At 50.2% G+C, this 25,277-nt stretch overlaps 6 protein-coding genes across 6 annotated transcripts; 2 read left to right on the top strand and 4 right to left on the bottom strand.

Moving 5' to 3' along the window:
• Positions 1–26: 26 nt before the first annotated feature.
• On the bottom strand, positions 27–5,794 carry M437DRAFT_40568 (bifunctional carbamoylphosphate synthetase/aspartate transcarbamylase; the record flags this gene model as incomplete). The annotated part of the gene is made up of 6 exons (XM_041020214.1): positions 27–83; positions 136–2,478; positions 2,622–2,653; positions 2,708–2,798; positions 2,858–5,142; positions 5,194–5,794. The coding sequence occupies 6 exons, from the start codon at positions 5,792–5,794 to the stop codon at positions 27–29; spliced, it is 5,409 nt and encodes a 1,802-aa protein (XP_040882595.1).
• A 924-nt stretch (positions 5,795–6,718) lies between these two features.
• On the top strand, positions 6,719–7,913 carry M437DRAFT_81432 (uncharacterized protein; the record flags this gene model as incomplete). Its single annotated transcript, XM_041027557.1, has 4 exons — positions 6,719–6,724; positions 6,778–7,382; positions 7,436–7,657; positions 7,715–7,913. 4 exons carry the CDS (start codon positions 6,719–6,721, stop codon positions 7,911–7,913), a joined length of 1,032 nt encoding a protein of 343 aa, XP_040882594.1.
• A 2,534-nt stretch (positions 7,914–10,447) lies between these two features.
• Positions 10,448–10,885, top strand: M437DRAFT_15562 (uncharacterized protein; the record flags this gene model as incomplete). The annotated part of the gene is made up of 1 exon (XM_041018818.1): positions 10,448–10,885. A coding segment is annotated over one exon (438 nt), but the record flags the coding sequence as incomplete, so codon positions are not given.
• A 2,062-nt stretch (positions 10,886–12,947) lies between these two features.
• Positions 12,948–15,470, bottom strand: M437DRAFT_40439 (uncharacterized protein; the record flags this gene model as incomplete). The annotated part of the gene is made up of 4 exons (XM_041020196.1): positions 12,948–13,535; positions 13,632–14,730; positions 14,962–15,095; positions 15,168–15,470. The coding sequence occupies 4 exons, from the start codon at positions 15,468–15,470 to the stop codon at positions 12,948–12,950; spliced, it is 2,124 nt and encodes a 707-aa protein (XP_040882592.1).
• Positions 15,471–16,148: 678 nt separating this feature from the next.
• Positions 16,149–16,490, bottom strand: M437DRAFT_72468 (uncharacterized protein; the record flags this gene model as incomplete). Its single annotated transcript, XM_041025863.1, has 2 exons — positions 16,149–16,413; positions 16,477–16,490. The coding sequence occupies 2 exons, from the start codon at positions 16,488–16,490 to the stop codon at positions 16,149–16,151; spliced, it is 279 nt and encodes a 92-aa protein (XP_040882591.1).
• A 2,869-nt stretch (positions 16,491–19,359) lies between these two features.
• On the bottom strand, positions 19,360–20,680 carry M437DRAFT_63122 (uncharacterized protein; the record flags this gene model as incomplete). Its single annotated transcript, XM_041024202.1, has 3 exons — positions 19,360–19,970; positions 20,024–20,338; positions 20,395–20,680. 3 exons carry the CDS (start codon positions 20,678–20,680, stop codon positions 19,360–19,362), a joined length of 1,212 nt encoding a protein of 403 aa, XP_040882590.1.
• Positions 20,681–25,277: the final 4,597 nt, after the last annotated feature.

The raw sequence follows: 25,277 nt of genomic DNA, 5'->3' as shown, positions 1-25,277 counted from the left end.
TGGTTCCGAAACGCGTTCCTGTGCTATTATGATGCCATGACCAAGGCCAAAAGGGCCATGCGGACGAACATGCCATACTTCATCTGCAACAATTGTCAGTAAACAAATCAGAAACCTGGAGAGGGCTAAACTTACCTGTCTGAAGTAAGCAGCTCTGGGGTCGTTGTCAACCTCAGGGCTGAGCTCAAGGTTGCGAGGAAGAGGGTGCATGACAATCATGTTCTTCTTTGCGTGCTTGAGGGTGGCAGCGCTGACGACGAGACCATCCTTGACCTTCTCGTACAGAGACAGGTCCTCGAAACGCTCCTTCTGCACACGAGTGCAATAGATGACGTCGGACTTAGCGACGATCTCGGGAGTAAGCTCGTGAGACTCGGCACCAAGTTGACCACGGCTCTGGAGACCACTGCGAACCTTCTCAGGAAGGCCAATCTCCTTGGGTGCCACCAGGTTGATGGTGCAGTCGTAGTGCTTCAAAAGCTCGCAGAGAGAGTGTACGGTGCGGCCGTACTTCAGGTCACCGACGAAGGTGATAGTGAGACCATTGGCTGTACCGACCTCCTCACGGATGGTGAAAAGATCCAAGAAGGCCTGGGTAGGGTGCTCGCGGGAGCCGTTGCCAGCGTTGATGATGGGGTGGTCGGCAGCTTCGGCAGCAACATCGGCGCTGTCATCGTCAGGGTGACGGAGGACAATAGCATCACCATATTGGTCGAGAGTGCGGATGGTGTCTGACAAAGTCTCGCCCTTCTTGGTGCTAGAGTGAGACTCGTTGATCATGATGCATTGACCACCAAGACGCTTCATAGCAGCATCGAAGGAAGATGAAGTACGAGTTGAAGGCTCGTAGAACATCAAGCAGAGAAGCTTGTTCTTGAGGATATCGAGAACACCCTCACGCTCAACACCCAGACGCATCTCCGAAGCGACAGTCATGAGGAGATGGAGCTCCTTTCTTGTGAATTGGTTGACAGAGGTGATGTCTCTGCCCTTGAAGGGAGAGTTGTGAAGGAGCTCCTGGAGAGAAGGTGTCTGCTTGGCAATGGGCTCCTCAAGAGAGGTCGATGGAAGCTCAGCGAAGGTCTGGTAGTCGAGGCTGCTGACTGCCATGTCGTAGTTGCGAGCAATGGCCTCGATCAGAATCTTGGCGTTCTTGACGTTGGTGACCAGAGGAGTCTGGTAGTCAACGGCCATTCTGCGAGTACGGTAACCCTTGGACATATAGTTGGCAGGGCGACGGAAGCGGTTGCTTGAGGGCAAGTTGATGTACAAGTCGATCAAGTTGTTGGCAAGAGCGTGAGTCAACGAGTACTCAGTTCTCTGCTCGTCGTCCTGAAGAGCCTCCAAGAACTTGCAAGGAACACCGTGCTCCTCGAGGAAGTCAGCAGTACCAGCGGTGGCGTAAAGGCTGTAGCCAAGCTTGTGAAGCTTCTCAATGGAAGGCAACAATTCTTGCTTGTCCTTGTAAGCACCGATAGACAGAAGAATGTTCTTCTTGGGAAGACGGAAGCCGGTGGCGACGAGAGCCTTCATGTAAGCCTCGTACTTGGTGCGACCGAAACATGCGACCTCACCAGTGGAGGCCATCTCAACACCAGTAACGGGGTCAGCTCCGGAAAGACGCGAGAAGGAGAATTGAGGAACCTTGACACCAATGTAGTCTGCGGGCATGGTGACAGGGGGGTACTCCTGGAGGGGAAGACCAGTCATAGCCTTGGTGGCCAATTCGATCAAGTCGACACCAGTGACCTTGGAGACGAAGGGGAAAGATCTCGAGGCTCTGACGTTGCACTCAATGACCTTAATGTCGTTGTCCTTGGCGATGAACTGGATGTTGTAAGGACCGGTGATGTTGAGAGCCTCACCAATCTTCTTGGTGGCTTCCTCGATACGTCTGACGGTCTCGGCATCCAAGTCCTGAGGAGGCTGGATGAGAGTGGCATCACCAGAGTGAACACCGGCATTCTCAACGTGCTCAGAGATGAAGTGGCCGATCATGGTACCGTTGCGGGCGACAGCATCCATCTCAATCTCCTTGGCACCCTCAATGTACTTGGTGATGACGACGGGGTGCTCCTTCGAAACCTCAGCAGCCTGGTTAAGGTAGTTGGCGAGGTCGTGCTCGGAGTAGACAGTGTTCATAGCAGCTCCAGAGAGAACGTATGAAGGACGGACAAGCACAGGGTAAGAGACTGCGTCACAGAACTTCTTGGCCTCGTCAATGCTGGTCAGCTCCTTCCATTGAGGCTGATCGACACCAATTCTATCGAGCATACGCGAGAACTTGTATCTGTTCTCGGCAGAGTCGATCATCTCAGGGGAAGTACCAAGAATCTTGACGTTGAGACGGTGGAGAGGCAGAGAGATGTTGTTGGGAGTCTGACCACCCATAGAGAGGATGACACCGCTGGAGTTCTCGAGCTGGTAAATGTCGAGGACGGTCTCGAGGGTGATGTTCTCGAAGTACAGGCGGTCGGCCTCGTCGTAATCGGTGGATACGGTTTCCGGGTTGTACAACGAGGAAGTCAGCACAAGTCATAAATGAAGGAATGTAAGGATTTACTCACGTTGACCATAACAGTCTTAAATCCTTGCTCCCTCAAGGTGCGGACAGTGCGGACGGAGCACCAATCGAATTCGACGGAAGACCCAACTGAACAAACATGTTAGTCACTTTCTTTGCATTTCTTATTCCAAATGCTCTCACTTCTGTAGACGCCTGATCCGAGAACCATGACACCGTTGTCGTTGAACTGAACGTCACTTTCTACGCCATTATACGTCGTGTATAGATAGTTCTGCAAGAAACAAGTCAGCAAACATTCATGAAGGTAGAAGGGAAAGTGGAGCGCCTTACGGTGTACGCTGGGAATTCACCAGCGACTGTGTCAATTTGCTTGACAACGGGCATGATGTCGTACTCGAGTCTGTGCTTGCGGACAGTCTGCTCATTGGTGGACCAGAAAATACTCAATTGCTTGTCTGAGAAACCGAGCTCCTTGGCCTGTCTGAAAAGAGTTGAAGGGACTTCGGTAACCTTCTTGGTGCTCATGAGCTTGCCGAAGTCGCTCAAGCCCTTGAGCTTGCTGAGGAACCACTTGTCGATCTTGGTCAACTCCCAGATCTTCTCGACGCTGTAACCAGAGTGCATGGCGTTGGCAATTGCAAACATTCTCTGGTCAGAAGGAGTCTGCAGCTCCTGGTCGATAGACATAAGAGCGCTGGTCTCCTGGAAGCCGAGGTTGCTGACATCGACAGCTCGGATAGCCTTCTGGATTGCTTCTTCGAATGTTCTACCAATGCTCATGACTTCACCAACACTCTTCATGGCGGAGCCGAGGAGAGTGGAGACACGAGTGAACTTCTTCAGATCCCAACGGGGAATCTTGACAACGACGTAGTCGAGGGAAGGCTCGAAGCAGGCGCAGGTAACCTTGGTGACGGTGTTCTTGATCTCGTTCAATGGAATACCGAGACCAAGCTTGGCAGCAACGAAAGCCAAGGGGTAACCAGTAGCCTTAGAAGCAAGAGCCGAGGAACGCGACAGACGAGCGTTGACCTCAATGATGCAGTACTCTCTTGAGTCAGGGTTGAGAGCGTACTGAATGTTACACTCACCAACAACGCCGAGGTGACGAATGACGTTGACGGCAGTGCGTCTCAACATCATGAAGTCCTTGTCAGAGAGAGTCTGCGAGGGAGCAACGACAATGGAGTCACCAGTGTGGATACCCAGAGGGTCGAAGTTCTCCATGTTACAGACCGTGATGCAGTTGTCCTGGCAATCACGGACGACTTCGTACTCGATTTCCTTCCAGCCCTTCATACTACGCTCGATGAGGACTTGAGGACTGGCAGCAAAGGCCTTGTTGCAGAGTTCGACAAGTTGCTCCTCGTTGTCGGCGAAACCACTGCCCAGACCACCGAGAGCGTATGCGGCACGAATGATCAGAGGGAAGCCAATCTGCTTACCAGCAGCGATAGCCTCCTCCATGTTGTTGGCAGAGGCGGACATAGCGCACTTCTCGCCAATCGACTCCATGGCACGAGCGAAGAGCTCACGATCCTCAGTGGTGATGACAGTGTCGATTTGGGTACCGAGGACCTTGACACCAAGGCTCTCGAACTCATCCTTGAGCTGGATACCGACCGACAGAGCAGTCTGACCACCGAAAGTACAGTAGATACCGTCAGGCTTCTCCTGCTTGATGACCTTGCGGACAAAGTCGGCGTTCACAGGAAGGAAGTAGACCTTGTCGGCCAGACCCTTGGAAGTCTGGATGGTGGCGATGTTGGGGTTGATCAAAATTGTGTAGATACCCTCCTCCTTAAGAGCCTTGATGGCTTGCGAACCAGAGTAATCGAACTCACCGGCTTGACCGATGGAAAGACCACCACTGCCAAGAACCAGGACCTTCTTGACGGAGACTCTGGGGTTGGCCTTCTGGTTCTCAGCAAGATCACCGCCAGGGAACTTGATGGGCTGGTGCATCATGCTGGGGTCCTCGATGACCTTCTGGACGGCATCCAGGAAGACATCAAAGAGGTTCTCGGTGTCCTGAGGACCGGGGGCACTTTCGGGGTGGAATTGGACACTGAAGTAGGGGCGGCTGATGTGTCTGATACCCTCGTTGGAGCCGTCGTTTGCGTTGACGAACAGCTCAGACCAGTCTTGAGTCAAGGTGCGCGAGTCGACGGCGTAACCGTGGTTTTGGGATGTGATGTAGCACTTGCCGGAGATCAAGTTTGTGCAAGGAATGTTGTGGCCTCTGTTACCGTACTTCATTTTGACGGTCTCAGCACCCGAAGCACGGGCAAGAAGCTGGTGTCCCAAACAGATACCGAAGATGGGGACTCTGGCCTCGCGGATGTTGGCCTGAATGTTCTTGACAGTCTTCTCCATCAATGCCGGGTCACCAGGACCGTTGGAAATGAAGAGACCATCGTACTCCTTGCCAGCCAACGCGGGGAAATCGTAGTCCCAGGGAACGACCTGTACCTCGACACCACGCTTGACGAGGCATCTAAGCTGGTTGTACTTGAGACCAACATCGACGCAGACAATGCGAATGGATCTGCCCGAGGGGTGCTTCAGGGCATTTGAAGGGTCGGGCGAGTAAATCTTGGGTTCCTTGATCGAAACTAGACTATGTCAGAAGCAGCTTCCCCACCTGTGTTGTCAGGTAGCCTTACCATCTGCAACCAAGTTCTTGTTGTTGGGGTTGGACCATTCGACCTCCTCAAATTCGGGCTTCTCCTCGGTCTCGCCGTTGCTGAGGGTGATGCCGTTGGTGATAGGAGCAGCAGCCTTGGAGCCGGACTTTTGCAGTCTCATGCGGCCGAGCATGCTACCCTTCTCGCGGATGATCTTGGTGAGGGCGCGGGTGTCGACTCCGCAAAGAGCAGGCACGCCTTGCTCCTTCAGCCATTTGCCCAATGAAGAGGTGGCCAGGTAATGTGAGTAGTCTTCGCCGCAGTAAGAAGCAACAATCAGACCAGAAACGTGGATCTGAGAGGCCTCGAAGTGAGCAGGGAGGTCCTTGAGAAGAGGATCCATCTCGTTTCTGTCGGGCACACCATAGTTGCCGATCAGGGGGTAGGTGAGGACCAAGATTTGGCCTTTGTATGAAGGGTCGGTGATGGACTCCTCGTAGCCGACCATGCCAGTCGAGAAGACCAGCTCGCCGGCTACGCTCTTCTCAGCACCAAAGGATTTGCCTTCGGCGAGACGGACACATTCAGTGCCTTCTCTGGCCTCAAGGGCGATGAGCTTGTCTCCAGTGTGGCCAGCCATTGTGCAAGACGAGGCCAGTTTGAACTGATGACACAAGGAGGGAGAAAAAAGACAAGGTGGTTATGAAAAAATGTCTCCAGGGTCTTGGCGCTAAAGCTGTGTCCCCGCGATGAGGAACGTGCGTGCTCGCCGGCGACCACGTCATTTTAATGGTCAATGTTTCTCCTGGAGATCGCAGAAAGACGGGGAAGACAATGTTCAGCTGTGAACCTGAAGACACAGATGCTCTGGAAAGACTCTAGAACGACAAGTGAGCAGATGTATTCACTATTATGTCGCTTCCCCTGTCTCCTACAGCTGCACCGACGCTCATTCATGGCTTCAGTGACCTTCGATCTGCACAAAAAAATGCAAAACTTTTTACACCTAAATGGCCGCCGAGACAGGCCGTTGGTACACGCAGATCATTTTGTTGAGTGCGGTATCGCTGAGCTACCACTCCTAATAATGTCCATTGAAGAGCAAAAGACTTTGTGCCTGTCTATCAAGGTCGACACTTGCTCGTGAAGCAAATTGAAGGACGGTCTTTGGGCTGAATCATTTTTTTCCAAGCCCGTGAAATCGGTTCCTGCGGCGATGCGGGAGTGCGGGAAGATCAAGCTGTGGTGCTGCAGGTGCATCAAGCACAAGGCAGCTCCGGCCGAAGGGTACCGTTGAGGATGAATTGACCATCAATTAGTGGCACTTATGCCGACTTAGCCAGGATTAAGGACAATTAACGAAATTATTCGGTCATCACTTTGCTCGCAACTTGCGATGAGGTCAGCAGCTTACAACAAGCTACACTCGAACTCTCTTTGCTTCGACAGAGATACATAACAGCTCATTGCCTGTTACTCTTGACTGGCACGTATGTTCTCCTTGCTTAGACGCTCGCAACTGATCAATACACACTTGACACCCTCACGTATTTCAATTCGCAAAATGGCTGTCAGTCGACTGAACTTTTCCTCGCTATTCGCAGCACACTGATGATTTGATAGACCGAAGACAAGAAGAAGGATATTCTCGATTGGGTTGATCCCAAGGACAAGTCTGGAGAGTTCAAGAGACAACAATCCACCTTCCGTGATTTCATCAAGAACGAGCCAGGTGCAGAGTTCCCTGCCGAGAAAGGCAGATACCATCTCTATGTCTCATATGCATGCCCCTGGGCACACCGTGCTCTAATCGTCCGTAAGCTCAAGGGTCTTGAGGATATCATCTCTTACACTTCTGTCCACTGGGAGATGCTCGAGAAGGGCTGGAGATTTGCCAAGCCTGACGAAGGTGTTCCCGGAGACAACACCACACCCGATCCTCTGCACGAAGGCTATACTCATCTTCGGGATATCTACTTTGAGAACAACAAGGACTATGAAGGTCGCTTCACTGTACCTACTCTCTACGACAAGAAGCAAAAGCGCATCGTCAACAATGAGAGTAGTGAAATCATCAGAATGATGTATCACGCATTTGACGATCTGGTTGCCGAGAAGTTCAAGAATGTGGATCTTCTCCCTTCAGACCTCGAAAAGCGTATCGACGAGACCAATGAGTGGACTTACAATGATATCAACAACGGTGTCTACAAGTCAGGCTTTGCCACGTACGTGTCTATGCTTCTCGAAGATGAATTGATTCCTGACTGACCCTACTCAGAACACAAGAGGCCTACGAGAAGAACGTCAAGACTTTGTTCAAGTCGCTGGATCGCGCAGAGGAGGACCTTGCCAAATCTGGCGGTCCCTACTATCTAGGCGACAAGCTAACCGAGCTCGATGTGCGCCTCTACACAACCATCATCCGGTTCGATGCCGTCTACGTTCAACACTTCAAGTGCAACATCCGTGACATCCGCAGTGGCTACCCTAACCTACACAAGTATGCTTTGATCCACTATTGACAAAGGAAAGATTATGCTGACATTTATCACTTTAGGTGGGTGCGTAACCTGTACTGGAACCACGATGCCTTCAAGAGTACCACCGAGTTCACTCACATCAAGTGCCACTACACAAAATCGCACAAGCAGATCAATCCGTTCTCGATCACGCCTGTCGGTCCAGTGCCAGACATTCTTCCTCTCGATCAGGATGTGCCCGCAGCTGCTGCTGCCATCCGTACGACAAACCAGTAAATGTTTTATTAATTGAGGCTTCAATATTATTGTACGCTAGCAATCTCTGCAGTCTTCCTTGATCCAAACATGGCAGAATGCACTGCACATCTTACGACTCCATGATATTGCGATCTCTACCCCGATGTTGATTGCCAATGCGCCGTTATGTTCTTTCAGATCGATGCCAGCCTTATGCGACGTTGTGGCAGACTCAAAAATCAAGGCACACAAGTGGTCCAGGCAGGTCTATTCTCAGGCGCGGAGCCTCTTACTCAGTGATCCGTGCTGGGCCCCATAACTGTCACTGTAGATGACAGATGCTGTAATATCGTTTCTTTGGCTGTCTGCGTCTGACCTTGATACACATTGGCGCAGAGCTTGTCTGCGATATCTGCCACATAATGCAAGCGAAGCCGGGAAACTGGAAAGTAAAGCACGATCCTAGAGTGGATAATAATGCCGTTTCCCGCTGCGAACTCACAGTTGCTCGGCTCCACTGCGAACCGCGAGTCCCGGCAACGATTGTGTCTCATGCGCAAAGTAATCTCATGGTTCATCTCGGAGTGCACTACGAGTAAGAAGCCCTTGCAGAGGAATCAATTTTGGAAAGGAACTTGGTCGTAGCCAAGACTTTTCTGGAAAATGTCAATAATTTCATGCTTCGCGATTAAACTATGCACGCTCTAGACCTTTGTGCTTCTGCCAAGACAAACGACTTTGACCAACTCGGAGTAAACGACAACACTCCGACCACATCAGACCGAGCAGGCAAAGAGTCGCTTCGCCATTTGATGCAGATGCCGGCCGAATGCACGCGGTCGCCGCCAATGCTCTTTGCAGAGGATTTGAGGTATTCAGCTGGCGTGTTGGTCGAGCGCCTACGACCCACTTGAGTACGTAGGTTCTTCCAGGGGGCTCTTGGTGCTCTTTTCGCGCCTGCAGGTCTCTTAAAAGTACTCCGTGTACTGAATTTTGCTTCGTCTTGGTATTCTACGTATAGGTTTGAAGACCTAGATGTCAATACTTGTTTGGCATGCAAGACATCTGCGACTATCCACGGCAGCGGGCCGCAGGTATATCTGAAGATCGGGGGCTATAGATCGTCAAACCCGGCATCTTTGAGAGAGGTGGGTTGCTCATCCAAGGTGTTTCTCCAACGTTGTGCACCAAAAATGCCTCTGCATCAGAAACTTCACAAGAGATCGGCGATGGCATCCCTGAAATACGTTTGCGCTGAGAAGTCAGGTGCAAGCGTTACCGAACTAACAAATTCCTCTGCAAGCCACCGGGCTTTCCGATAAAGTCAGAGAAGGGAATTTGAGCTCGAAGTTGTCACGGTTGCGAGAAACCGTTTCGGCTGGGCTTCCGAGACGCATTGTGATTGGCAGGAACAACTTCGTTCTCTTCAACGTCGCGTCCAAACATGCCTCCGGTTCACAGAATTTCACGTGGCTGCGTCGATCTGTCAGCGCAAGTCTAGACCTGTGGCTTGCGCAAGAGATGATATTGTGACAAAACCATCTCGAGCTCAAGCCTCTTGCACAGCACGAACCGAGATTTTTGGACCCAGAGAAGCGTCTCATCAGGTTATGGCTTGCACCATTGACTGCATCTGTACCAACAAGGTGGATTCAAGCGCCTTCTGTGCGCAGACTGGCAGTGGCTTGTCAGCCCTCTGCTGAAAGCACGGCGCTCGTCATGTCATGTTGCGCGATGCGTTGCAGGTGTCAATGGACCCTGTGAATGCAGGGGCTCGAAATACTATGCATTTGTTGCGGTGATCGTTAAACATCAGCCCATTCGACTCAAGTCCATACCGAGTCGTACCTCAGTCCAGGTCCACGGATGTCTCAAAGTCCCGGGCGAACGCAACTCCACCGACGTCTTGCCGTTTGCGCCAGCGACTGAACAGTCACAACGCCTAAACATTGACGCTCTTTCCTAAAGAGTTTAGAGTTTGCTAGGTTCTGTTCTCTGCCCCTGAAAGAGCACTGGAGAAGCTTATTGTTGACATTCGCAGATCACTGCTCAATGCGGTCAACCTTCCTCGACCTCAAATACATATACCTCAGATCATCTTCACATCTTCGCCTTTGGATTCTTGTTCATCAACATACCAAAACAAATCTCATCACTTCATTACCCAAAAGAGATTTTGTCACCGCATCACACAAAAGTCACACATCAGTATGAACTTTGTGTATACCAACACCATGGGTGCTTACCCCCAACAAGCCTTCTACAACACATCGGCCATGGCCAACAGCCAATGGCTGCTCCAACAACCAAAGGATTCGGGTTACGCCAGTGACGACCACAATCTCTTTGAGAAGGCTTTCGAATCACAACTTCCCAGCATTCCGCAAGTGGCATCAAGCCACATGAGCCAACAAACACCCATGTCCGCTTTCTCCGACTCATCATGCTCTGATTCCTCAAGCAATGGCAGCCACAGCAGTCCTTTCGAGTATGCAGACTCGCTTTGCACACCCCCAACAAACTATGAAGCCCATTGGAACCCTTACGAGAGCCTGGACCTGAGTGTCAAGAAGCTTTCCATCGATGCTGGCATCACATCCATGACTGGTTACTGCGATATCGACTCCATGCTCACAGCCGCCTACCACAACACAAGTGCTTCACAACCTAAGCGCTTCAGTGCTTTCTCTCAATCACCTCCTCGCTCTTCCTCATCAAATCAACAATCCCATCTTCAACAACAAGACAGCTCAGTCGAGGCCCCCACATCACCAGCGCTCGGTCGCCCCAAGGGTAGCAGAGTAGACCACCAGAAAGTTGAGCAAAGGTACCGGGCTAACCTTTCCGATAACTTTGAACGTCTGCGCGCCTCGGTGCCCGAGATCGCTACTCTGCAACCTGCAAGAAGCGGACAACCCCCGAAGCCTTCAAAGGCCGAAGTGCTCGCAGCTGCCGCTGAGTATATCAGACAGCTTGAGGAGGAGAATGACATGCTCCGAGAAAGCATGATGAATGCTGCCGCTGGCGAGCTTAGAAGGAAGAGAGCCAAGACTGGCTGAAAGTCTTTCACGATTGAATCATGTATATAAAAAGTGGTGTAATGTACATAATCGGAGTGGCGTTCTGGGAATGGTGTTCTTACCCTGCTGGTACTGGGCAAGGTGGTTTGGGATGGTCTCGGTCTCGGTCTTTTCTTCTTCTGACAATATACCCGCTTGGAGGCTTCTCAATTCAAATGCTTGTTGATATGATGGCACAAAGTCTCTTCTGTGCTTCGCTTTCCCTCTTCTCTCATTCGTCCCAATCAATCAGAGTTTGGCGTTGGAAGCATAATTCATGTCTCAAGCGCCAGACCGGAGAGATGAAGGCTTTCCGTATGGTCAAAGTCAAATCAACGTTGCTGTCCCAGCACGTTGGCTCGGTTGCAGGATTCCGTCTACTTTGCGATGTTCCACCTTTGCGAGTCGATGAAACAGTTGAAAGAGAGCATGCCACACGTACGTATGCTCGACAGACCTTTCATTCTCGTGTTGCGCTTGATCTTCCCCACGATCTCGCCCATCGTTGCTGTCGCGGCTATTTTTGGGCGAGATGTCGCAAGGCACAAGGTTCACTCTCTCAGCCTTACACGGGTCAAGCACCACAGACCCCGTTTCTCTGCAAAGTTGAATTCAAACCCGACCGCGTAGACGAGCATATGTTGCCTAGCTCGCTAATATGTCCTCGGTCCGGGATTTGTTGACCTTGTTATTTTATTGAACAACAGTAGAACTTGCTCGAAATTTTTTGTTGTCACTCCAAGGCCGTAATTTTTAACTCACTATGCCTCTCTTTTCTCTACTCGCTCTGCGCCGGTCAAGGAAAGGGTCCTCATAACATACATATTAAAGACCCTCTCGGTAGAATTTCTGAGCAGCAGTCCGTGACCTTTTGCTCGGACGGCTGGCCATTATCGATCACATCGTAAAATAGCTCTCGTGTTGTCGTGCCTGATCGCATGCGGCAAATGCTATCTTGCACTTTGACTCAAATTGGTTTATTCTCCTCCGTATTTTCGAGTCAAATATTATCTTAGACTTTGACTCAAATGGTTTTGTTTCTTCGTATTCCCGAGTCAAATGCTGGCAAGCAAGGTATTGACAGAGTACGAGAAATTGATAAAGTAAAATGTTATTGCAACAATAGTCGTTGTTGATGCCGCTTCGCTTGCAGAGGCCTTACAACAGGTCGGCAATTGAAAGATTCTTCACAGATTCTGTAAAAATAACCGATGTAGACACATCACGGGGTTCAAGGAGATGTTTCTCGTGCAGTAGTGGTCATTCCCGATCATTTCTTTGACGTTCTGGTTTGAGCAGTGCCCATCTCCTGCTTCCAGGCTCCTCCTGCGTTCTCTTGTGTCCATCGGTCGGCTTCTAGCTGTGCCTTCTGCTTTCCATTCCTGATTATGCCTTCCTTTTCTCTAGAGAAGTCTCTTGCTCTCCTCGAGGTACCGCCGCGTGCAGAGCTTGAGATTCCATGGCGTTGAGTGTACGGTTGTCCTGTACGTTGAGGAATCTCTGATCCAACAAGTAAGTCTTTGAGCTGGTACTTGGTATGCTTCCTCCGTACCTGGAATCCATATCTTCAGTATCATGACTCGTCGAAATCTTATGTGGATACTGCCTGCCATGTCAGTCTTCCGTTCCCGAAGTGCGCTCAACTTTTCCAGCGCGCTTGAAGGGCGGACTTATTGTCTTGAACATGAGATATGTATGTGTGAACATCGAATATCCAAATCCGAACCACAGTAAAATTTCCCGGAACAGTGCATGTCAGACGACCCTTTGCGGACACTCTGCTTTATTGTCAAGATATTCATATAGACTTATAGCCACAATTATGCTATATGCCATCGTAATAGACATGGCCATCGCATACAAGGCCTTTAGCCCAGATTCATGTTCAGTTCTGGTAGTCCTGGTGTACCAGCAGCTAACATATCATCCACTGTCCAAGTGAATTGATCAAGTTGTTGTTGTGCTTGTTGCGTTGAGAATTGTTGATCCCACATCGCCTGTCATTGTGTATTAGTTACATATAAGACCGATTGTGTGATGTTGTCTCACTTACCCAGTTAATGTCGTTGGATACGTCTATCATATTGTCTAGGTTCAAAAAGTCGTCTTGGGGGCCCCATTGATTTGTTGCTGACCAGCCATTATTCGTGGGTAGGGCAACAGACGTTGTCATCAGCTCCTCGGGCATCGACATCTTTGTAAAACCTGTGTCTTGCAAGACTGGAGGTGCGACGTCACTACGTTTGTCCAGCTTTACCTTCTCCAGCATTATCGTCATTGCTTTGCACGCCTTCCTGATCTCTGCCACGGCGGCATTTTCGATCGTCTGGCCTGATCTGTCTGATCCAAGTGCAAGCTCGAAATCAGCCTCGCCCGCTTCCTCCCAGACTTTCTTTGATGCTTCAAGTGCTGCTACCATATCTTCACGTGTAGCGATCTTGTCGGTTTCCGGATCAGGTTGTTCATTGAGTTGGCGCGCTAGCTCCAGGCATATGATTATGCTTGCAAGCAGGAAGTCGTATGTACCCATGAAGCACATGTACCACGAGATACTCTCGAGCTGCCCGCCGGGGCGGGATGCCCGATATATTGTCCGATGATGCTCAAGTGTTTTCATCGCCGAGGAAATACAAGAGTTTCGAGAATAAGTCACCGCAGCTTGGGATGCTGATGCCACCATGAAGCGACGATGAAGAACTATCTTGGCTTTTAGATAAACCAAATCAAGACCGAACCGACACATCAGTGACTCCGGATCCTCTGTAAGGCATTGTTCCAGGTCTTTGTATTGGAGCCCATGGGGTATGGATGCTTTTGTCGCATTCAGTCTCTTATCAAGCTCCATCACTTCGAGATATGAGGGAGGTTTTGTTGCATGCGACATGTCCGCTGCCAAAGCAAATACCTGAACCAGTCTGGTCTTGCTAGCACCGTAAGCCGAAGGGGTGAGTTGTTCGACGGGCCTTGGTGGCGGTAGGGTCTTGCTGTGTATGGAGAAGTCTTGATCGAAGAGATTGTGTGGAGGCTGAGTGTCACTTTGCACTGCACGCAGCATAGCAGGTAGACCGAGCTGGAAAGATCCAAGGGTGTCGAACATGTATAGTAAATACCAGACCCTTCGTCGCATCTCTCCTGCGAGTACTGAGATGTTACTGTAGTGACTTGGATCTCGATGGTAACCCATACGAAGAGCCAACCTGAAAACGATGCCCATGAGAAGCCAAACCTCATTAGAATTGTTATTCATGCTACCCCCAGCATGGAGTATCAAACACTCTATCGTGTACGTTTTCGGTTTCAGATAGTTTCCCAGCACAGCCGCCGATGCCGCTAGTTCTTGGTAAAGGTCGGCTTTCCTAATAGTGGCCCGGACGTCTGGAGTGTTGGGGTTTCTTAGAGCACGTAATTTGAACAGACTTGCCATGCCGAGCATTCCATACAGCACGCCCAACCACATCACTGGCGCGCTAGTTGGTAATCGCCAGAACTGTCGGTATTCATGTTGGAATTGAGGGGCGTGAACTATTGCCTTGTAAGGATGTGGTACTCTGAACCAGAGTGAAACCAGTGCATCTGCTTCGACTTTCTGTGGCATGTATGACAGTAATTCGGCTTTTGTAACTCGGCGAGGTGAGCGTAAAAGGCCAGGCAATTTTTCATCGTAAACATTCAACGGTTCCTCGTTGCGCCATGCATCGAAGTCGTCGTCTGAAGCCTCGTCGCCAGAGTCTTCAAGGTCTCGTTTCAGTTCACAGATACTGTTCAAGATTGTGGCCCAGTGAGACGATCCAAAGTAGCTACAAGATGGAAGGTACTGTTAGCATAATCCTGAGGGATTTGTCGCCATATGTACAGCGTTCGAAACATCTCAAAACAAGGTATACGTCAACTCTGATACTCGAGAGTCGCAGCAAACTCTCCATTGTCCGACGAATAACACTGCAACGCCACAGGAGAGTTGCGAGCGCAAGATCGAAACGCTATCTAGAGTCTGTTGACTCATGCCCTTGACACCATGGTTCACGTACCTGGTCTCATCCCTACTGATTCGTAAATGTCCGAATGATTCTAGTTGTTGAGGTGCTTCATGTTGATGTTGCTTCTTTGGTGAATTGCCATCTTCGCTGTAGGGTGGAGTCACCTCAGATTGAGTTTTCTCTGGCTCAGACAGGCTTCGAGTAGCAGATCGTGAAGATTCAGACGTTAAGGTGGGTGGAGAATCCCTGACACTGACAGCAGTGTTGTTCGATTCTCCACTGCTGGTCGTAGTATCGTTACCATTTGATGATCTTGAATTCATCAAATCGACTACGAGCTGTTCGAGATGATGTATCCGACTTTTGACATCTTGTGGACCTTTGGACTTTGTTTTTGGAGGCAAATAGCAGCATGCTGATTCTTTGCTTCGCTTCGTACATTGATCGCATGGCGTCGCCCGGTTACATCGTAGTTTTCCCTGGCGGCAAGCTGTACAGCTGAGTTGTGACCTGGCACGCTTTTGCTTCATATGCGCTTCGTTCGCATCTCTGTTGGACATGATGGCTTTATCGTAATGAAGGATTGGGTGTTTGTTGGGTGTGACGAATCAACAAACGACAGAGATGGAGGTGGCTGCCTTGCCAAGCTTGCTCGACCGCACCTTTCTTACTCCTGGTATAGGACGGAGTCCGACGGCGATAACTCCGAGAGGAACCGTTGGTCAATACTCTCACTGATTGACCTCGATCCTGCTACATGTCTACATTCTGATTGTCTGGGCGCTCTAATCTGATGTTCTTCGTGAGACTCTAATCTTTCTAATTTTTCTTCTTTTTGTCCTTCGCTGTTGTGTTTGTTAGGATAACCCTGCTCAGAAATGCGACCATTTATCATCGCCAATACTGGACTTTTCTAGTAGTTTATGTACAGTTTGGTTAGACCTAACTCACGTCCTGCAAGGTACCTCGAGAGCAGTGATGTTATGAATGCTACCATGAGTCCCAAAAGCGCTCGTGCTAGATTCGATTCCGTGTAAGAGCACGGTCGAATTCCATCCTTCAAACATATTGTCTTTGTGCGCTTGTTCACGATGATGAATTGATTGTGAGAATAGACCACGGCTTCGTTCTTATGGAATTACGAGTATCTGCTACTATTCATGAGCCGCATATGGCTTGACGAGTTCGTGGCATCATGAAGACTACTGCTTGCCTGTTCATACGATTAACATCTTGCTTCATTTGTCCCTTTTCGCACGATAGGATAGAAGAAACCTACTGTTGTCACTGGAGAAGGTGTTGCTGACGGCGTCCTTGGTTTGCTCGTACATGCTAGAGCTCTTGTCACCCGCCTTCTGCGAGCCCGACTTCATGCTGTCAGGCTGCATGGAACCGGCTACGCTGTCCATGCCACCAGATGCCTTGTCCTTGGTCTTGTCCATACCAGACTTCTGGCTGTCGGGCATGACGGTCTTCGAGACCTTGTCGGTGAAAGATTCGCGTCTGTGTGATGAAGGGTCTGTTAGACTGAGTCCAAACCATTTCGAGGGCGTTCAAGCAACTTACCCCTGGTCAGACATGTTGGTCGCGCTCGTATACTTCAAAGGGTTGTCTAGATGAACGAGAAATGTAGAAGGATGAATTCAGTTTCTACAACGGACTTGCCTTATATATCGCCAGGCGAATGATCATATTGGGATGAGGTGTGACAAGAGAGTGTTCAACTCACCCCTCTTACAATACTACCAACGTCATTTGGGTCTGTTGGTATCATCCGCCTTGCTGTTCAGCCTTGGAAAGCTGTCCTACACGTCTCTTGTGACCAGGTTCAAATGGCCTTGGTTGGTCTCAGGCCTCATAGATATGCAGCATGGGCTGAAGGCAAAGCCCAGGCTTTAATATGGAGAGTCCACCACGTCGTTGCCTGCATGACGGCCAACGTCACACTACGAGGGGTTCTGAGTAGTATTCATATGCCAGACAAAATTCCTCACCTGAGCTCGCCTCGCGTAACGGACCCAGATCCGACCCATGGAGAAGGTGCATTTCATGAATACATGCAGAGAATCTGGTCTAGATGACAAGATGCTGTGAGCCAGAGAGGGCGTGAACCACTCGGTCCACTATTGCTATGTTGCCAGTCACTATTCACACGTTCCTTTCTTCCTCCGATTCGGACTTCTTTTGACCAAGACAACTGCCGGCCACTCTGCCATATGATGCAGCCTTCTTTCATCGCTATTACCCCTTCCAACATATTATTGATGTTATCGTTTGTGGTTCCAGCCTATTGCGGATCTCTCGCTTGTCCTCTTAGTCGTTCTCGCTCCTGTGTTGCAATCGTCGATTGCACCAAGAAACATAGGAAACATCAAGCACAAGCCTGCCTTACGTCGTGCCCACCGAACATAGCCGTCCAGCAGGCGCTTACCAGCCTATGGCATCACACTCGACTCGTGACACTTTTGCCCTCTAGTTTGCTCGGTGTTATTTGCTCGTTGTGTTTCATGTCCTGACTTATATCTCGAGATTCGAGAAGCAAGTCACTACCACCGAGGGCCCCACCTTACGAAACATAGGCAAGAGGAAATCAGAGACGACGGTCAGCAAGATGCAGCGTCAAGAGCTTGCGCACACAATGCAACGGTCGCGCCGCTCTGCGCTGATCTGCGGTTTCGCACTCGCATTACTGTTAAGGAGTAGTGTCACTACCCCGTAAAAGCGCACGCACTGAGAGCACAACGACCAGAGCGTTGGCCAGAGTGGCTGTGTCAAACGTAAAATCGGAAGGAGGAGGAGAGAGTTTTCCGGGCTGAATTCTATTGGATGGGTGGACTCGCAAATCGATTGCAACATTTTGTGCTTTTCGCATTATTATTCTTGGACATTTCCCTGTGACCGCGAGCAGCACATTTCCTGCACTTGCCGCAAAGAGAGTTTCATTCCTTCCAATGCCTATATCAAGGTTCTGATATAGCTCGGCCTTTCGCTCTTGATTTTGCCAACTTGTCAAATCAAATCGGAAACATGGCTGTAGTGCGCAATCTCCCCTCTGTTCCATCTTCGAACAGGCATCACAGTTCTCGTCCGAACTTCTCCGCAATATTACCTTTGAGCAGAAAGACTCTTGTTATTGATTGGGCAGCAGATCGACTCATGTTGGGTGATGGTGATGTAGCCGGCATGCGACGAACCCAGCATCCGGATCTTCAGTTGCGCACGCGGCGCGCCGGAGCGCCAACAGGCAAGCTCGGACAGCAACATTAGTGTTTCTTATTGCACTGCAAGAGGAACGACTGTCAAGTCTCGCAGAACAGCCAATGGCGCATCTGGACCCTCCTTCCTGCGCTTAAATCGCCAAATGGTACAAGACAAGAACAACAAGACCACTACCATCATCTCTCCTGATCAATTTCGTAATCGCTGCCTGCTGCAGCTAGTTATTGGAACTTGTGTCGGTCAATTCTGCGGACCGTGTGATCTCCAAAGCCCTGTTTACAGATGATGCCATGTCGAGAAAGAGTAGCAGATCATGCGCTTGGTAAGTACTTTTAGGTATGCAATGTTGACGGAGAAATTCTATCCCCGAGTCTAATGTGGTCTCACGCATTTTATTACGCATACGTGTCGGATCGACTTGGTGCACATCACCTCCAGGGATTACTGATCATACCAACCACCTCCAGCATCAAACCCGCATGTGATAATGATATGAGCCTGCCCCTGCCTTTAACTAAACTGGTTCAATCCTTCCGAGTTGTTCGCAACCCGCGCTAAAGGATCTCGGAACACCCATCATCTAGTTTGGCGGGCTCACCAAAGGGATCGTGGCCCGTGGAAAAAGAGTCGAGGATTCGTGCAACGATGTTGATCTTAATCGTTAGGATGGCTGTTTGTGGCGTCCAATCGCTGGCGCTAGGAGCGGCTCCACATTGTCTGAGTTGTAAAGGGAAGGAGGTCGCGCTTGTGTAGGTTTGAGGTATCATGGAAGAGATCAACGACAGCCAACACAGGGCGGCCAGTACGTTAGAGAACCAGCGAAAATCGGAGAGAAGGATGTCAAGAGATGAAAGAAGGATTCTCAAGTATTCTGCTACAATTCAGGAAAAAGCAAACCGCTATATGTGCATCGCAACCAGTGCCAGAATCGATTTTGCATGGCATATTCCCCCCCCTCCCCCCCCCCCCCCCCCCCCCCCCCCCCCCCCCCCCCCCCCCCCCCCCCCCCCCCATATCATGACTCCGGGTCTTCTGTCCGAGGTAACCTTCCAGGTCGTGTGCTGTCGATACATCTAGAAACGCCGAATGAAGTACATAGCCTGTCCCCAATTTTATAGACCGCTGAGAACGCCAAAACTGTAATGCCCGAGAAATAAAGGTCTTGGGAAGACCGAAGTAAGACATGAATGGTGAATGGGAACGAACCCTACAAGACCAGGCGCATTATCGCTAAGACCTTTTGACATATGCGCTACCCGGAGCTTGTGACATAGGGTGCTGATGATGTAGATCATGCTCTGTCATGGCTGATCCTAATTGCTGAGGGTGATACCATTGCGTAGGAAGAGAATCGTGCCTTGACGAATAATCCATACCCATAGGAGGCTGCTGTTGGTAGAACCCCCATTGAGGAGGGTACATACCTATAGGAGTCATGGTAGATTCGCTAGTGACAGGGGTGGACAAGGAAGCTTCTGAAATAGTACCAGGTGGTGCCCCTGTGTCGAGAGGTGCAAGATTGTAGTGTGAAGAACCTGGTCTTGTGTATTCAATCGGGTTTCCAGCAGGCGCAAAGCTTTGCAGCTGAGGCTCGATATGCCCGTATGACATAGAACGTATCGGAGGCTGCTGGATGGCATATTCGTCTCTTTGCTGTGGGAATGCAAAAGATGGATAAACGTTCGGAGAGTGTTCGGCTGTCGTCGAGTAGTTCGAATAGTCGCCCATTTGCGAAGAAGAGTTCCAGTGTACGGGTGTCGGAGGCTCAGTCCCTGGCATGTCACCAGCGTAGATGGAGGGATAGCCAGGGCGAGCAAAGGCGAACTCGGATGCGACTGGTGCTGGAAATTGGTCAACAAAAGAGACTTCACTGACTTGCCACGGATCGTCTTACTGGCTGTAGAAATGCCCAATCCTGTATTAGGATCAACTGTGCCGTATTCCGGGGGAGCGTTCGATGCAAGATGAGGGAAACGACCCATTTCATGATCGTGATCGAGTTTTGAGCCCGGAGGATGCATCTCTGTGGGCGAGTTTGAGATTACTGAAGAATCCTTGGATCCCTTCGTCTGCGCGCGACTCTCTGGACCTCCTGCCGAATCGACAGGGTAGAAGACACATTCTTTCTTCAGTCGAATGCAGTTATTGCATCTGCCCATATCATCGCCTTCCGCGAGGACACATCGTATTTTTCGGCGCCTGCAATGAGCTAGTGGTAATCAGTACACAAATCTCGAAAATACGAGTGATCCAGCATCTACTTACAGCAAGCAATTGATATGCGCTGATAACCTAGTTTGTTCCTTCTTTTGTCGAGAGCGCTGGGTGATAGTCCTCCTGACTCTGAGAGTCCGTTCAACTGCGGAGTTGACGAAGCGCGTTTGAGTATAGGGCTCATCTTAACCTTCGAGTTCTTCCTTCTCTTCGCAACTCCAGCGGATGCCGAATGTGGTAAAGTTGGTGTATGGTAGTAGCTTGCTGAAGGGGCCGAGTCTGTAGGGGATGTTGATTCGAGGTCGGAGGGGCCGTCCTGGATGTCGATCTCAGGCATGTCTATATCTGTCTTGAAAAGAAGTTCGAGGCAACTCAAGGTGAGCGATTTGGTAGAAGGGGGCCGCGGACCAGTGGACCCTGTAGTGGCAATGAAAGAGCTCAAGTGAGAAACACTAGAGAGATTGATATCAAAGATTTTGGCAAGCGCCGGCCATTACTCAGGAGAGGGAAAAAACAATGAATTGCAAGGGCGCGACTATTCAAAGATTTCCGGTCCCTTGGAGAAGATGCGCCGTGACACCAAGACCTCAGATGCGGTGTTAGATCCGACGCAAGAATGAAGATTGACCCTATGTGTACGCGTTGGATGAATGCGAGATGATATGATGATGGAAAAGTGACAAGGTTGAAACCGTGCGAGAAGCAATTGCCGGGACTATCGGTTCGCAGATCAAAGGAGACGTAGTAACGAACGAATGAATGGAAACAAGTACAAGAGAGGAAGTTCAAGAGGAAAAAGAGGGCTCTTGATGGGCTACAGAGTGCAGAGCGAACAGGCTCGGGCCTTGAGACGGAGTTACCGATTCCTGGGGGAGGGACCCACGCCTTCTGGATGCAGTAGAAGAGTCGGTTACGAGATTGGCCATTGCTAAGGTGGCAAATGGGAGACAGAGCCCTTGAATTGATGCATTTTTGGTTCCAATCCTTGCATTGGGCTGGGCATGATGGATGGTGGCTGTTCTGCCCAGTTCAACGGCGGAAATGTCACTCATGATCCATGCCTGGGTCTTGCGCTAACAGGGCGCTCGGGCCCGCTGATGTACGTGGGATCAAAGGAGCGCCTTCTAGACCTGGAAAACACATGGCTCATCTACCGAGGCTTGGTGATGCTGCTGATGCATTTCGAGTCTCTCTCATAGGGCCTTGTACGATATGCGCACGGCACTTTCCTCGTGGGTGCGTGCAGCAGCAGCGACATGATCATACTGTATCCACCAGGTCGAGCGTCTCCGCGCATAGCCTGCTCGACGACTTGGATCCTCTTGCACCGAGAGGGAGAGACGCTGACGAATTGTAACCAATGCATTGCTGATCTTCTTCTCTTGCATTCACAGTTCACATAGCCTAAACAGATCGTTGGGCCACCCAAAGCGCCACGTTATTTGGCAGAATTTGCCTGGTTGAGAAGGGATATTCAGTGTCATGGACTTTGGCATTCTAATCTCCGCTGGCCATCATGATGAATAGCGCCGCGTATCACTTCTCGTAGTGCTGTTTCATAACGACCTTCCGAATGCGTGGCCTACCAGTGTCGCTCACTTGTCATCGATGACGCAGAGTTCAAAAGTTCGCGCGCTTGCTTGCAGGAAACAGCGTTGACCCGATTAGCTCAAGGACCGCGCGCCACTTTGGCCCCACCGCTTGTTTTGCGGCTCTGGTGGGGAGCTGGCAGATCCAGCAGGAGATGCGCATGCGATCAAGTGGATGACTAAAAACCCACCACCGAGTTTTGCGACGACGCTCCACGAACAGGAATCGCGTCTCAGAGCTACCACTTCGTGGCACCTGAAGCATCGAACATCGATTCATGCGCCAACAATTCCTTCATGTTGCGGCTCCTCCCAAGCAAGGGGTCTGCGAAGGCGTATTGTAGTCTGAGACCAACCTTGACATTCAGCCACACACAAAGGCGTTCGAACGCTCCAACAGCTATGGTACCGAGCGGGATCCCCAGTGCCACGCTTTAGTTGCCGGCAATTGGCGCAAGCATTAAGCAGATTCAAAGATGAACTGCTGGGATTCTGTATAGATCCCCAAGTGGTGGACAGTCATCGTACCAGGCACCAGGCTTCATTGGAAGCATGTGTAAGAGATTGACTATATTGGCTTCACTGCGTCTATCTTATTCCCATACGATTCTTTCCCAAGATAGCCACTTGTATCAGTGGAACGCGAATGTCTGTCGAACAGAACCCACATCCATAGCGACGATCAATAGGTGCTTCGCCTCTCCGAGAGTCTATCAGCACGTGAAAAGATGACTCCGGCACGTTGCAGTTGGTTCGTCAATCATATGCCCCATTGCAGCTTGCCATGTTCCGGGACGTGCAAGTGTTGCGTGCTTGAATGTAACGATCCGAACCTTGGAAAATTACAACAAAGCAAGCGGTCCTTCTACCGAAGCACCTAGACACCGTCGTGTCTCAAACCGTTGCTGTAACTTTGTCTACCAAGCTCGTATTACCTTCACATTTTGTAGATGACTCGTGCTGGCGAATCGATTTCTCAGCAGATGGACGTCTAGGGTATGCTCAGATTTGACACTCAGCTGCTCCTAGGCCTCCCTCGTGTCTGTTGTTGCTAGCGGAATTCGCTTGTTGATGGTTAGCGGAGAGATTGTAATTTTGCCTGCGAATCAGGCCTTCAGCTTGTGATCCGAGCAAGCGAAATGTGCTCTGTACTCTACACAACCTCCTACCTTCTTTCTGCACGGCTGAAGCGTCGTTTAGAGGTAAGTAGGCATGTTCCACATGGCGACCAGCCGACAGAACAATAATCAAGTTTGTCCTCCATGTGGCCTCAAATTTCTCTTCCATTCTCGTTCTTGTTCTCTGATTGCTCGCACCTTTGTGTCTGTTGTGTCTGTCTCGTTTTCTTTCTTCTCCTTCGTACCATGTGTTCTCTCTCTCTCTTGCTCCTCGTTCACTTTTCCGTGTACTCTACAGGGAGTGTCTGCGTCCTATGATTTACTTGCAGTCCTTGGATATGCAGACGCATGAATTTGCGCGCTATCCGACGGCTGTGAAGACGCCCTGTAGAAATACACCATCCTGTACCAGTCTATACCTCCAGGTATTTCTCGCATGGGCATCGACCCCTCCGACAAACACGACCAGGAATTTCTCCGCACTCAAGTAACAAAGCAACATCCGTAGAGAGCCGCCAATCTAGCTCTCGGTAGACACTACCCTTTTTTGAGAGTGTCGTACCATCCCATGGCTACGCGTCTCGAGTACGAAGAAACTTCAACTCATTCTTTTTTTCTTCTTTTTTTCTCTTCTTTATTTCCCCATTGTTCTCCACGCCAAGACGTTGGACTCCGTTCAATCTCGTCCATAATTGTTGCGTGCCAACAACATATAGCTAAGCGAAGCCTCGATGATGACTATGAGGACTTCTCTCCTCGACTGTCGGCGAAATGCCGTATCAATTAATCCTTCAAGTAGCCATTCCCTAGCTGCCGAAGTCGGAAACAACCAGAGTCGGCGGTACTAAACTCGTAGTATCTCCGAGGCTACCCCACATTGAGGACAGCGCCTGCTTTCTTGGTCACATGGAGGAGGCAGGAAGCGCGTTCTCGTACGAGCAACTGTTTTGGCTACTGGCAAGACGGTTTCTGAACAAGAAGACAGAGCGACGTTCAAAGAAGCGGTGAAAGCGCTTTGAATTTGTGAACGCGTGTAGCTCTTGACTTGTCACTCATGATAAGGATTGTCTTGGGCTTTTGAACGACTCCAATTGGTTTATCTGAAGCCGTAATCTTCCTTGTTGGACCAACGTTCTAGATAACATGCAGCTGAGAGGAAAGATAGCGTAGTAAGACTGACCAATGGCGGCGCTGATGATGCAACGCCAGGTCTTGTCCTGGGCCCTTTTATCTTTCGGGCTCCGCATTTTCCGTGCGGGGTATCTATCCTGTATCTCTGAGGGAACACTTTCAGGAAAAGAACAATCAACCCCTTCTCGTAGCATGTCCTATTGTCCCTTCTTCAATTAACCCTTTCGAGAGCACATCATCAACATGGCAGACACAATCACAATCCCATCGCCGTCTGTCTTTCTCCGTGCCTCGCCGGACCCTGTTCCCCAGCTTGATAACAGCCAGCAAGTACTCGACGACGAGCAAAACAAGACGGCTGCCGCCAAAAAGCGAAACACAACGAGGAAAAAGTCTGTCGCTTCGACAGCAAAACCTCGTCGTGACGGTGCTGCTGTAGCCAAACCCAAGCAGTCTAAAAGTCGTAATGGTAGGCTGCAACCCATCACGAATACTGATGACACTCACCTTTTCATGTTTCCTGTACTGAAGCATATTGACTTCCAGGTTGTGTTACTTGCAAAGCCAAGCGACTAAAATGCGATGAGAAGAAACCCGGTTGCGAGCAATGCAAGAAGAGAAACGTCGACTGTGGTGGTTACAAGAAGGACTTCAAGTGGAGACCCTTCGAAGAGACCAACGTCGCCTCAAACATTGCTAAGCAAAACAACGGATGTGAGTATTGGAAAGCAAAGGACCCCGACATGTTAAGTGTCAAGACCTTACAACTTAACTGCTGTTGTTGTCCATGTGGATCGTGGTCGCTGACGCATATTTTCTGCAGCATTGATTGTGCTGGGCAACGCAGCGGACAGCTCCGGCAAACGAAGCCCAGTATCGCCTCCAACGAGAGCACCATCATCAGAAGCACCCGCTCAACTGTCGTCTTCGTTTGCGCAACAACTGTTCGTGGCTGCTCCTGCACAGCCGGGGGTTCCGCGTGCGACTTCTACCGAGAAGGAACGCTCGGTGCCAAACTCGTCGAGAACCTCCCCTGCTGAAGCACAACCCGAGCAAGCCGCATCTCCCACAGACTCTGCCAACGATGCAGGAACAT

Source organism: Aureobasidium melanogenum (genome assembly GCF_000721775.1).
Source record: "Aureobasidium melanogenum CBS 110374 unplaced genomic scaffold scaffold_3, whole genome shotgun sequence".
In the NCBI taxonomy this organism is placed as follows: Eukaryota; Fungi; Ascomycota; class Dothideomycetes; order Dothideales; family Saccotheciaceae; genus Aureobasidium; species Aureobasidium melanogenum.
Note: the sequence above shows the minus strand (reverse complement) of the source record. Positions and strands in the feature narration are given on the sequence as shown.